Below are 13158 nucleotides of genomic sequence, written 5' to 3' on the forward strand. Positions count from 1 at the left end.
TCGTCATCCACGATTGAAGGTTCTGATGTACTGTCTCTAGTATACATATAATAAATAAGTGACATTAATACATATATGCTTTCAATCAATTAATGAGAAAGGAAAGGAGAAAATAGTGCTAGGGGGCTATTCATAAATTACGTCATTTCAAATTGGGAAACCGTGGGGGGGGGGTCTTAACATCGGATGATGGTAGCATGACGTAGGAGGAAACGGGGTCATTCGAAGCATGATTTTTGAATGATTTTAGGGAGGGGTCAGAAATCGTCAAAAATAGATGACGTAATTTATGAACAGCCCCTAGGCTGAAATTAGTTATTTAGTTAAGGTTTCCGACATATGGATTGATTATAAGATTGCTGAAGTGAGACCTGAGAGTGCACCAGCGATGCTCTTAGCCAGCGGTCGGCAACCCGTGGCCCGTGAAGCTGTCACTTGCGGCCCGCGAAGCCTCCCTGTCGTTTTTTTGTATGTTATATTGACAAACGACAATGTCTGATAAAGTCATAAATATTAACAATGTGCGGCCCGCGTCAACTTCGTTAACTACTATGTGGCCCTTGGCTGCTAAAAGGTTGCCGACCGCTGCCTTAGCGGTAGAAAGCACTCGCTGTGGCCGAAAACGGCTAGATGATGATTTGATTTGATGACCTATATATTATGTATTAATTATTTTACCCTAGAATAGTTGGTCAAACCAATTTGTCAGTAACTTACAAAAGTGCTTACAAATAAAACTATACTCATTCTTTTCTTTTGGGTGCTAGTACCAGTGTAAGACATAGATAGTATTATTCTCTCTGTCTATGTTTGAAATGAGACAGTCCTTTGACAAACTATACCACCTAACACCAGCGTTTATATTAAAATAAACGTTTGTTTTGCTATTGTCTATGATTTTGGTAAAATACAAAGAGCATATAATCACTACGTTCTAAAACAAAAAAACATAAAACAGTGACATTGTCACTGCAATAAACTGTCATTTCAATATACCTATTTCTTTCAAAAGCAGTGATATTGTATTCATAAAATGTATTTAAAAAGTATTAATAAAATAAAATAATGATTTATAGAAATAAGAAAAGTGTCTGCACCGTATTCTTCAGTATTTTGGTCACATTGCTCGCAGAAGCTCTGACAATCTAGAGCGCCTTATAGTCACCGAGCAAATCTGGTTCCAACCACCCTGGAGATGCAAGTGGACATATATATACATTTATTTCCAGGGATATATACAAGAGAACATGCTGAAATACCTTGAGATAAGTATTTTATAGTTATTGTGGACAACTGGCCTGTGTTTTTTTTAATAGGTGTGTAGTCTATGTAATTTTAAGCGTGGTGTAAGTAGTGACTGAAGTGCTCTTAAAATTCGATCGGGCCTACTAAGTGTCATATAAAGTGAAATCCCTACTACACAATGTTATAAATGCGATAGCAACTTTTCCTGTATGTCACCCAGCTCTTCACGCTTAAACTATTAGAACTGATTAAGATAACATTTGACAGGGAAATAACATAGAATAAGGAATGGAATGGTTGTATACCTAGTGCTTATTCTACACAAACAAAGCGACCAGTAATACATAGTTATATTATTAACAACAGACTCCTAGCCTAGGCGGTAGTGACCCTATGAAGCTAGAGGCCCTGGGTTCGAACCCCGGTGAGAGCATTCATGTATTTGGGTGTTTCTAGACAAAAAAGCCTTTGGGCCTTTTTACATGCGTACCAAACCCAATCAGTACTTCAAATGCATAGTATACCTACAGTAATAGTAGTATTAGTTTGCAGATTTCAATACAAGAATCATCCTTTCACTTTAATAGGTACCTAACTTTTGCAGCATTACATAAAAGTAATCGCAGTGCACGTAGGTATGTATGTAATTATATAGTTAAGGGTGTATGTATTAGTACCTATATTACGTGGGTGTGTTAGTACCTATATTACGATAATATGAATTACCTACTAATTTACAAAATAATGACGAAGATGAGGATATTTGTGAATATAAACGATGCTTATATGTACATACTCGTACAAACTACTTAAAATTGAGACCAAGACTGCTTTCACCCTAGTTAATAGCGACCCTAAGTTATGCTACTTTAGAAGTAAATAGGTGGCCGGCCCCGGGTTCGCATCCTGGTATAAAAAAAATCCTATTGTTGAGACTTGGAGCTGTTTTCTATCCACTTAATTGGCCACTAGAGTTGAGACTAAAACGAAGACAATGGATTGTGGGCTAATCGATAGAGTCCCTGGCTAAGAAGTTGGCAGCCTCTGGTTCGAATCCTGGTTGGGTACTTTATTTGTGAGATTTGAGAAGTTATTTATGCACTATATTTCCACTACCTACTCGTTTGAATCAAATGTAACAAAAACGATGTTAAAGAAAAAAGTACTAAACGGTATTTTAAAAGCTAAATAGAACTGATACCTACGACGATTCAACGGAGCCCGTTTTGTCGCCTAAATATTAGTGTTTAGTTTTTTTTATTTATGCCTTTTGGTATTAAGTCCCCCATTAGTTCAAGAAAATGATAGATGTGATAAAAAAATAAAACCTACATATTTTATTCTACTTGCAGTGAAAATTTGCGTAATTATATGGAAACGACACCGCAATGAACTATTCTGCGAAACTGCTCCTGAAAGATGGATTGTTGTCATAAGGTATGTTTATTAAATAATACTATTCTGGTAATTTTGCTGTGTTCAGTGTGTTGCCCCGCGTGACTGATGAGAGACAAATGAGAATAATTCATATGAATGTATCTATTCCCATTTACCTAATGCCATGAGAATGGGAAAATAGGAACACACCGTCAACTCGCTGTTATAGTTATCGGCCCTATCGCTCGTTCTATAATCCCAGGGTAATCTCTTTAGGCTTTAAGCACCTTTGAAAACATACTTATTACCGTGTCTTACTATTTTAGTCAGTCTCGGTACAAAAAGTACTGAAGTTGATTGAAGTAGCACGACTATTTAATACAAACGTTTCGAAGGATTACAATTATGCACTACATCTGTACAATATGTAATTTTATTTACCATTTCTCAGAAATAAAGATTCCGTTTGATTAACCAATATGTACTCATAGAGTTAACGTTAATATTTCATACAAAAAAAGTTGATCAGCTAAAAATTGGGCCTGAAAATGCAAAAAAGTAACTTGTTTTATTATAAATCAGGATGATAGCCACCCAAGAGTATGGCCAAGGGTTTTGTTATTAAATCAAGAAAAACATATATAATATATGTTATACTTACAGAGGTACATGGGATAGTATGTACATAGGCGACCTGTCTGGCCTAGTGGATAGTGACCCTTCCAGCGAAGCCGATGTTCCCGGATTCGAATCCCGGTAAGAGCATTTATTTGTGTGATGAGCACGGATATTATTTGTTCCTGAGTCACGGGTGTTTTATATGTATAATATCTGGGAGACCTAGCTATGCTCGGAAAACATACAAAAACTCAAAAATAAGCGTTTTCCCAGAGATAAAACCTACCTAGATCGATTGTTTTCCCCCGAAAACCCCCATGTAGCTAATTTCATCGAAATCGTTAGAGCCGTTTCCGAGATCCCCGAAATATATATATAAATAAATAAATAAACAAGAATTGCTCGTTTAAAGGTATAAGATAGGTATGTATGTATCTATTTAAGTATATATATCGTCGCCTATTACCCATAGTAGTCACCTGCAATAATAATATTACCCTTCGAAGGCCGCATTAATATGTGACACGCTTTTATGGCTCTATAAATAAAATCGTACACTGACTGTACAAGCTTTGCGTAGTTTGGGTCTAGGTCGATCTGTGTAAGATTGTCCCCAAATATTTATTTATATTTAACAAACCAACGTGGAGACTTTCTGAAAGTCTTTCCCCATGACCAGATTTTTGGCCCACATATCGGTATATGTGGGCCAAAAATGTGGGTGTTGTCGGTACAAGCAGCTGTTTTGCCTTTTGGTATGTACCTAACTGATATTTAAATAAATTTTGACTTATTGTGTTTTACGCTTTTAGGTAAGTAGGTATAAAGTAACTTGACGTTATTCGCGATTTCGGTAAGGTCAGTGTCAAAAAGACCATATAAAGTATAAGGGAAGACCATTTACAAGCTCTTTCCTCGCTTTTAACTGCTTTTAATTTTGCCAGTCGGAGTCTAAAAGACTTCAGCGTCGTCTGAATTGTTGCCTTTTGCGCATGCCACAAACTATGTGTTTTTCAGTTTATCACTACATAGTATAAAACAAAGTCGCTTCCCGCTGTCTGTCTGTCTGTCTGTTTGTATGTATGCTTAGATCTTTTTTCTAAACTACGCAACGGATTTTGATGCGGTTTTTTTTAATAGAGTGGTTCAAGAGGAAGGTTTATGTATAATTTATTAACCCGTGCAAAGCCGGGGCGGGTCGCTAGTAATTCATATCACTGTAAATACTTAAAAAACACACACACAAATAAAACTATTTCATAAAATAATTTGATTTGTTCCCAAAGTTGTAGGTATTATGTATGTTACTTTATTCTATGTAAGTACCTACGTTTTCATGTGTTTGTGTGCTTGGTTGCAAATAAATAATTTGAAATTAAAATATAACAGAGCACGTATTTCGAAATGCTTGTTTATTTAATGTATGGAAATAAAGTAAGTAGGTAAGCGTAATCAAAACTAAAACGCACAATTACTTTTTCAGAGATGCAAGTATGTACGACTTTCAATATGTACGACAAGCCTACGACAATATGTACGACTAAATCTGAAGCAAACAAGACGAAATTTATCCTCATATTTATCAGTATAAGTTTTCTGATTATTATGTATTCTCGATATTGACTAATAAATTAAACTATGTTGTGCATTAGAATGCCAGTATCATCCGGAATGCGTGTTATATCTCTGGTGGATATTGTGTATTCTAATGCACAGAATTTTTTGTTGTGTGCTGAATCTGAACAAAAATTCATGGGATCCATAAATTGAAATTATTAAAATAAACCTAATGAGGATTGCCCATAGTTTTTGTTTGGTTAGGAGTAAGAGAAGCATTCCTTTTTACCAATTGAGAAATGCCCTTGTTTCTTGCATCGTCCTGATTTAGGTCAACCGTAAACTTGTATGTAGTATTAAGATCATCTCTAGGGTACTTTTGGAGGTTTTATCCTACTTACTATGACAATGTATGAATTTGGAAAGTAAAAAAAATGGTAAGGAGTCGCCGTACATAGCCGCCGCCATACAAACGTATTTTATAACGACATGCTAAAATAATATGAAATTTGGCATTAACATTGAAGTAGCATATATTTAACAATTATTACCCCTGTCTGCCCTTCCGTCCGTCTGTCTGTATGTCTGTCTGTCTGTCTGTCTGCCTCTCTTCGTCTGTCTGTCATTCAGTTGAATAAGTCATACATTGTTCTATACGAACATTGAGCAGATTTAACAATTTTTACACTTGTCAGCCATTTGTTCGTTTGACTAGTGTAAAAATTTGTGTCTCTACGTATGTCTGTCTTTCAGTCCATCCGACCGTCTGTCTGTCAGTCAGTACGTCCGTCCATCTGTATCTCAGTCCGTGAGTCCGTCTGTCTGACCGGCCGTCCGTCTGCCTGTTAGTTTGTGTCTCTTTTTGTCTGTCTGTCCGTCCGTCCGTCCGTCTGCCTGTTAGTTTGCGTCTCTTTTTGTCTTTCTGTCTGTTTGTCCGTCCGTCCGCCTGTGTATATGTCTACCTGTAAGTTTGTGTCTCTGTTTGTCTGTCTCTCTCTCCGTCTGTCTGTCTGTCTGTCCGTCCGTACGTCTGCCTGTCTATATATCTTCATGGCAGTTTGTGTCTCTGTCTGTCTCTCCGTCTGTCTTTCTGTCTGTCTGTCCGTCCGTCCGTCCTTCCGTCTGAGTGTATGCCTGTCTGTCTGTCCGTCCGTCTGCCTGTCTATATGTCTTCATGTCAGTTTGTGTCTCTGTCTGTCTCTCTCTCCGTCTGTCTTTCTGTCTGTCTGTCTGTCTGTCTGTCCGTCCGTCCGTCTGTCTGTCCGTCCGTCCGTCCGTCCGTCCGTCCGTCCGTCCGTCCATCCGTCCTTCCGTCTGAGTGTATGTCTGTCTGTCTGACTGTCTGTCCGTCCGTCCGTCCTTCCGTCTGAGTGTATGCCTGTCTGTCTGTCTGTCCGTCCGTCTGCCTGTCTGTCTGTCTGTCCGTCCGTCTGCCTGTCTATATGTCTTCATGTCAGTTTGTGTCTCTGTCTGTCTCTCTCTCCGTCTGTCTTTCTGTCTGTCTGTCTGTCTGTCTGTCCGTCCGTCCGTCCGTCCGTCCGTCCGTCCGTCCTTCCGTCTGAGTGTATGTCTGTCTGTCTGTCTGTCCGTCCGTCCTTCCTTCCGTCTGAGTGTATGCCTGTCTGTCTCTCCGTCTGTCTTTCTGTCTGTCTGTTTGTCTGTCTGTCTGTCCGTCCGTCCGTCCTTCCGTCAGAGTGTATGCCTGTCTGTCTCTCCGTCTGTCTTTCTGTCCGTCCGTCTGTCTGTCTATCCGTCCGTCTGTCTGTCTGTCCGTCCGTCCGTCTGTCTGTCCGTCCGTCCGTCCGTCTGAGTGTACGTCTGTCTGTCTGGTAGTCCATCCATCTGTCTGTCTTTCTGTCCGTCCGTCTGTCTGTCTGTCCGTCCGTCTGTCTGTCTGTCTGTCCGTCTGTCTGTCCGTCCGTCCGTCTGTCTGTCTGTCTAAGATAGTTAACTATAATAAATAGTGACCTAATGTTTAAAGCTTAACTTAAACTGCTGCTTATAGAAAAAGCATGTTATTATAGCATTGACGAATTTATAAATACTCGATGAGGTCGTTGACTACTGCATCATAATTAAAATATTACCTAATGTTTACAATATTAAACGTAAATGAGTAATTTAAAGAACATATGTAAGTACCTACCAACATATATTTTGTGTAAATAGTGTATAAAATGTGACCTGTAAAATCTGCTATTACCAATAAAGATCTGTATTCTGTATTAATAGATTAGATAACAAGATGTACCTTTATTGGATGGTTTCAATATAAAGTACCTAGGTAGAGATATTACAGGCATGTGTCGAAGAATAAAATATGAATATTTATACGTCGCGTAGCACATATTTACCCGGAACATTTTGGGCATATACTGGAAGGATAGGGTCACGAACGAGAGGGTGCTTGAGATTTCTCAGCTGCCCATCAGCCTCTTTGCGCTGCTAAAGCAAAAACGCTTATGCTGGACCATGTGCATCGAATGCAACCACAATGCAACCTTCTCGTTTGCCGCGGCATGTTTTGCTTAGCGCCATAGCTGATGGCAAGAGAAGCGTCGTTCGGCCAATGCTACGACATAAGGACTGCGCCTGGCGAGACATGCACGCCTTCAACATACCAGTTCAAAAATGGGAGGAGCTTGCCGAGGACAGAGTCAAGAGGCGCAAAATGGTATTCAACGGATACGTCTATACGGAAATTCACGACGACGCATGGTTTAAGACAATCGCAAGTAAGTGAGCCAATCGTCATCAGCCCGACACCTGTTCGCTACGGGCACACTACACCTGCCAGGCCGGTGGTCATGTTTGCCGCTCCCGTATTGGCTTACACAGCCATGAAAACGTTGTCGGCCTACCTGACACAGGCCAATGATGATGATAGGTACGTGTACCAGAGTCCCTGAAAATTGCACTTATAATATAATACCTATAGCTATAATTATGTAATATACATATATGGCCTGTGATATATCGATGACTTATAGATGTGATGCGGTTGGCGAGAAAATGCAAAGTATTAATAATTATACGATATGATTGTGAAAGGCTGAAAGAGAAGAGGTAAACTAATTACGTAAGAAGAAAATGAATGAATGATATAACTGGTAACAGAGTGCAGAGGTCTGAAGCAATACTAATAAATAAGTGCCAGTTGCACCAACCGCTATTAGCGAACTGATTAAGTCACTCACTAGTGAACTATGAAATTTTCCATACAATAAAATTTAGCGAACGCTTTAACGGTGACAGACGGTCTGGTGCAAGTTCCGACCCTATATAAGATAAACAAATGGATAACAAACGTCCTAAAGTAGAATCAAGGGCCTAAGGGTTTGTAAACTATTTATTATTTAGTTCCCATAGTAGGTAGTGTTACAAAATCTTATAAGGAATATGGTAAAACGGAGTGCAGTGTTAAAAACCAAACGATGACACGGTCGTTCAAAATAATACAGCAGGCTTAAGGCTCTACACAGGAGCGCCACGACACCGCTTTACCGCGACACGATTACCGCGAGATAGGTCTAAGTTAGAAGCCTTAACTGAATTGGTAACGGCTTTGTAATTGAGGTTTGCCATAACTCATATACGGGGCACGGATTGAACGTGTAATAGTATTTTTCACATAGCTTGGGTACGGTGACAGCTGTCATCTGAATACAAATATGCGGAGTGTATACTATGATTTCTGGAAACCGTTTTTCTAAGTTGCGAATTCTGGTTTGTTCCTGGTTCGTCGTATTCCTGTTTCGTCGTATTCCTGTATCGTCGGATTTCTGATTCGTCGTATTCTTATTTCGTCGGAATTATATACATATAATTAAATATGTCGTGCAGTAAACCAGTATTTACTACCTAAATATGAAGATTTAATGTAATCACCAGTGATCGTACTTTTTATAGCATTTTTAGCACATTTCGACGAATCAGGAATCCGACGAAACAGGAATACGACGATACAGGAACAAACCCGAATTCTGCCATTCGCAATTTACCACTTTATTTTTTCTCAATAGCCTTCTTTCCCGAAAGCATGTCTAACCTATCGCATAAGTTTCCCATTATATTTATGTTACAGGAGCCTATCTCCACCTGTCTTCCGTGATTGTAAGGAAATGAAACATAGTGGCAAATCAAGTAAATAAGCTATTGAATAATAAATATAATGGGATATTATGCGTATGGTGAGAAATGCTTTTGGAAAAGGAAGCTATTGAGAGAAAATAAAGTGTTAAAAATTGCGAATGGAACAAATCGCAACTTGGAAAAAACACATTTAACTGATTTGCAAGACTGATGTGGTCCCATAAGTGTACCGCGAACAAAGTTTGTGCGGTACACTAAAAACGACTTCCGGAAACAACAGTACAGCTCATTATGCAATTTAAAGTCTGTCAAGCTATTTCCGCCAGTAGAAAAAAGCAAGCTTTCCTCCTCTTTTCAAATTTAAAAAATGTAGGCGCGAAGGGTAATCTTCTTATACTTAGAAGATTAAAATTTCGCTCCCTTTTCTACTGACAAAGTTGTTTGACAGGCTATAATTAATGTGATGTCGGCTATCAGTTGTCATCGTCACTAAGCTAGTGCGACATAAAAGTCGTAACATACTATCGCACCGCACCGCGACCTGTGCCGCACACATATTTTTTTCTCGCTCTCATAAGTGCGACGCACCACCAAGGTGCGATAGTATGTTACCACTTTAAAATAGTAGAAATTAAATAAAATGGAACTAAAAAGGTCCATACTAAATTGTTGCCCTCAATAATTTTCTACAATTACTTATCGGACTATATGTGAACAATGCTATGCTATTGCTGTCGGCTGACAGCAAAATGTCGGGTTTGAGCATGGTTTGAGTGTCGTTAAGACCAAAGAGTTATGAATTCTGGTGCGCTGTGTATAATTTCTGTTAGGCAACTCTAAAGAGGTTGTTACATCTATCCTTTTGCCAAATACTGCTGTTGAGAAAGACAGGAAAACAAACTGTGCCTTTGTGTCCCTCTTAGGGCCGGTACAGACGAACTGCAACCCGACTGCTATAGCTGGTCAACCAAATCTTGTCAGTAAAAAAAGGCGCGAAATTCAAATTTTCTATGGGACGATATCCCTTCGCACCTACATTTTTCAAATTTGCCGCCTTTTTCTACTGTCAAGATCTGGTTGACCAAGTATACTTGGGCGTGCAGTTGCCATACAAATTGCAGTCGGGTTGCAGTCCGTCTGTACCGGCCCTAAAGAAGACACTGTCCTGAAAAAGGATAGATGTGTAATAATCCCTCAAGGCACATCCCACACGGTACAGTATGTATGAAGTTATAGCCTGTCAAACAACTTTGTCAATGGGAAAAGGCGCGAAATTAAAATGTTCAATGAGACAATTACCCTTCGCGCCTAAATTTTTTTTTAATTTGCTGCGTTTTTCTACTGACGGAAATGGCTTGACAGACTATAAGAATAGGGGAATATTACTGCAATGTTCTGCCGTCAGAGTGCAGCATTAGTGCAGTTCAGGTTGATTTGCCCAGCTCGTCTGGACACGGTTTATAACTGGAGGTTTTAGTGACTTTTTAGCATCTGTTTAGTAAGGAATTGTAGGAAACACCCATATTCCTGTAAAATAAGTGTTTAACAGCGATTAAACAATGGCAAAATTTTACCATAAACAAATATAATTTAAGTTGGACGTTTCATTAATTTGTCTGATTTAAAAACACCCACGCCCAGTACGCCCACCCCTCATGCCGAGGGCCTACCGCGAACCACGGTGTGCGTCAGGAAGTCTGGATGCCGGGTGGACCTCAGCGAATTATTAGCAATATAAACATATTGTACCTTCGGTGTACCTTAGTGTAGGTACCTACCTTAATAGAATCCAGTGTACTTCTCCCGGAAACGAGATATTCAACAAAAAAGGTCCACCCGAACCACGTTCGACGTGTTGCCTCCCTGTCACACTTACGGCCGCATTTACAAGCGCGACAAAGAGGGAACGCGTCGAACGTGGTTCGCGGTAGACCTTCTGATTCAGTTAGGTATAGACCGACAAGAAATTGTAGAAATTAAAAAGTGGCAACATCGTAGTATCGTCCCGTTTTCTTAGATTGATTTGAAAGGGACGACTATATACTAGAATCATGAGTTAGCTTTGCTGGCAACATGACCCAAAAACGACCTACGTAATTTAATCGTGTTCAACAATGTAACGTCCTAGCTGCTTCCTTACGCATACTTTTTTCGGACGTGTAAAGTCATTATGTGGAGCTAGCATTATTGTCATAATATCGTTAGTTCTGCTACTCGCCACCTCAAACAATACAGTTTGAGTTCTTCTATCGCATACAAGATGTCACTAGCTAAACCTTATTATTAAAAAAAACTTGAAGTACGACAGAAACCATAATACTGGAATCGTTTTTTGTCCAGTATTACGTTTTCTTACACATGATACTTTCCGCTAAGGGGCAAAGCTTTTATGTATTTTACTGGACCTAGAAGCGATCTTACGAGCATTTCAAATTCAAAATTCAGCAAGGTTTACAAGTTCAATGAACTGGTGATTCTTTACCATTACTGCCTCATTCTGTGTTACCTCACACTAGGCGATGAGTGCTCTCTTAGAAAATCCTTCATTTTGGATATATCCATGATGCTGTGGCCGTTTCATTGTAATTATAATACTGGTTGTCTGTACCGGTTCTATAATTTAGTAATAATAGTTCAATGAGTAGAACATAACAAACTACTTTCCAACTGCGAAATTCTATCCTCCTAGTCCTATTCTATCATGAATATGTTTATTTTAGGTAAACTTACCAACTTTTAGGAACTAATTTAATACCTTACCCTGATAGGGAAACTAAATCGAAGAAATTATACTTGGTGCATGGTAAATTAACCGTTAATATATTTAAAATGAAATTTAAGTCAGGTTAATTCATCTGCATTTGGTCATAATCAAATAAACTTTAAGTAAACTTAGTTCACCTGCAGTGGGTCACAAGTACATTAAATGAACTTTTAGTTAACCTTATGCACCTTGGGTGAACAGAGTAAACGAAAAATACATTACATGTGTTAGTGTCAGTATAAACTCAAAGCTAGCTATAGTATAAACAGAGTTTTATTTCTACATACAGTATAATATTGGCTTGCCTGTCAGCACATGTATTCTGATAAACGGACATGACGAATAGACAATAATATCGCAGAAAAAAAATAATTCTGACAGTTGAACTACGGATAGTTTTACTTACCCGTGGTACCACCAGTTGGACATAGCGGTGGTTCATTATACTAGTTGGACAATTGCCCCTCAGTTGTACCACGGGTCATAAAAATATATCACAGAAAAAAAAATATTCTGACAGTCGAACTACGGATAGTTTTACTTACTCGTGGTGCAACCAGTTGGACATAGCGGTTGGACCACGGGTCGGGAGCGCAGTAAGTTAAGTACTAAGCTTTTGAGGGAAGGAAAGTATTTATAATTATAGGTACGTTGTTGAATTATTCCATTAAATAAAATATAAACAAAAAAAGAGCACTCCAATGGCCTTGAATTAGGAAGTTGTGGTCTATTTCAGTAGTGTGACTTCTTATAATCACAATCAAAATATTTAATAAAATTTGATGAATTTGATTAGTTTCCTGGTCAAATGTAGGTATATCATTTGAATAATATAAGTTGGTTGCAAATAAAATATTTTAATAAAATTGTCATACATTTATTACACACACAAAACTTAAGCACATCTTAAATATAGAAGCATTCAGATAAAAGATAGTTTATTCAAGTAGGCATAATTACAATGCGCTTATGAACGTCAAATCGTCAATTCGTATTTAGAGTCCGTCTAAGTTATCCCTGCTCCGGCTTTGCAATGATAAAGTGTCACCGTGATCATAATACTTCCATAGGAATTTTACATTATTGGTGCAACTTCCATATAAATAAGATATGGAAGCATAAATGTTACAAATGTTTTGCCATCTAAATCAAACCCACACATATGTAAACTATTCATTTACACAAAAACCTTTACAGTCTAAAGTAAACTCCATTTCTTATGATATACTTCTTCTTAGGATGACTATGTAATTCATTCACAAGCATAATCCTATTCTCCTTGGTAGCAACGATTCTCGCTTTGCAGGTGTTGCCCTGGCTGCAAAGGTAGACATTCTTGAGCTTGCTACTCGCTTTGTGGAGAAAGTAGCAGTAATCGTTGTAGACCAGCAAAGAATTGCCGCGAGTGTTTCGAATCCATTGGGCTGAGGCTGAAATTGTTTTCATTGTTAATATTGGATTAAGAGCCCATCAACGTGCACACTAGCGCCACTGCTAAATAATCG

General features: G+C 38.6%; 1 protein-coding gene across 11 annotated transcripts in view; it reads right to left on the bottom strand.

Moving 5' to 3' along the window:
- LOC134661654 (protein tramtrack, beta isoform) overlaps nucleotides 1-13158 on the bottom strand; it is a 506900-nt gene that overhangs the window by 161947 nt on the left and 331795 nt on the right. Inside the window, exon 5 of one of the 11 annotated variants that reach the window (XM_063518161.1) lies at nucleotides 12830-13083. The exons of the other annotated variants lie outside the window; for them this stretch is intronic. Coding sequence (XP_063374231.1) covers nucleotides 12845-13083 — 239 coding nt within the window. The 3' untranslated portion in view covers nucleotides 12830-12844. Of the gene's footprint in view, nucleotides 1-12829; nucleotides 13084-13158 lie in introns of those variants that run through there. 11 annotated transcript variants of the gene reach the window in all.

Source organism: Cydia amplana, chromosome 2, assembly GCF_948474715.1.
Source record: "Cydia amplana chromosome 2, ilCydAmpl1.1, whole genome shotgun sequence".
Classification (NCBI taxonomy): domain Eukaryota; kingdom Metazoa; phylum Arthropoda; class Insecta; order Lepidoptera; family Tortricidae; genus Cydia; species Cydia amplana.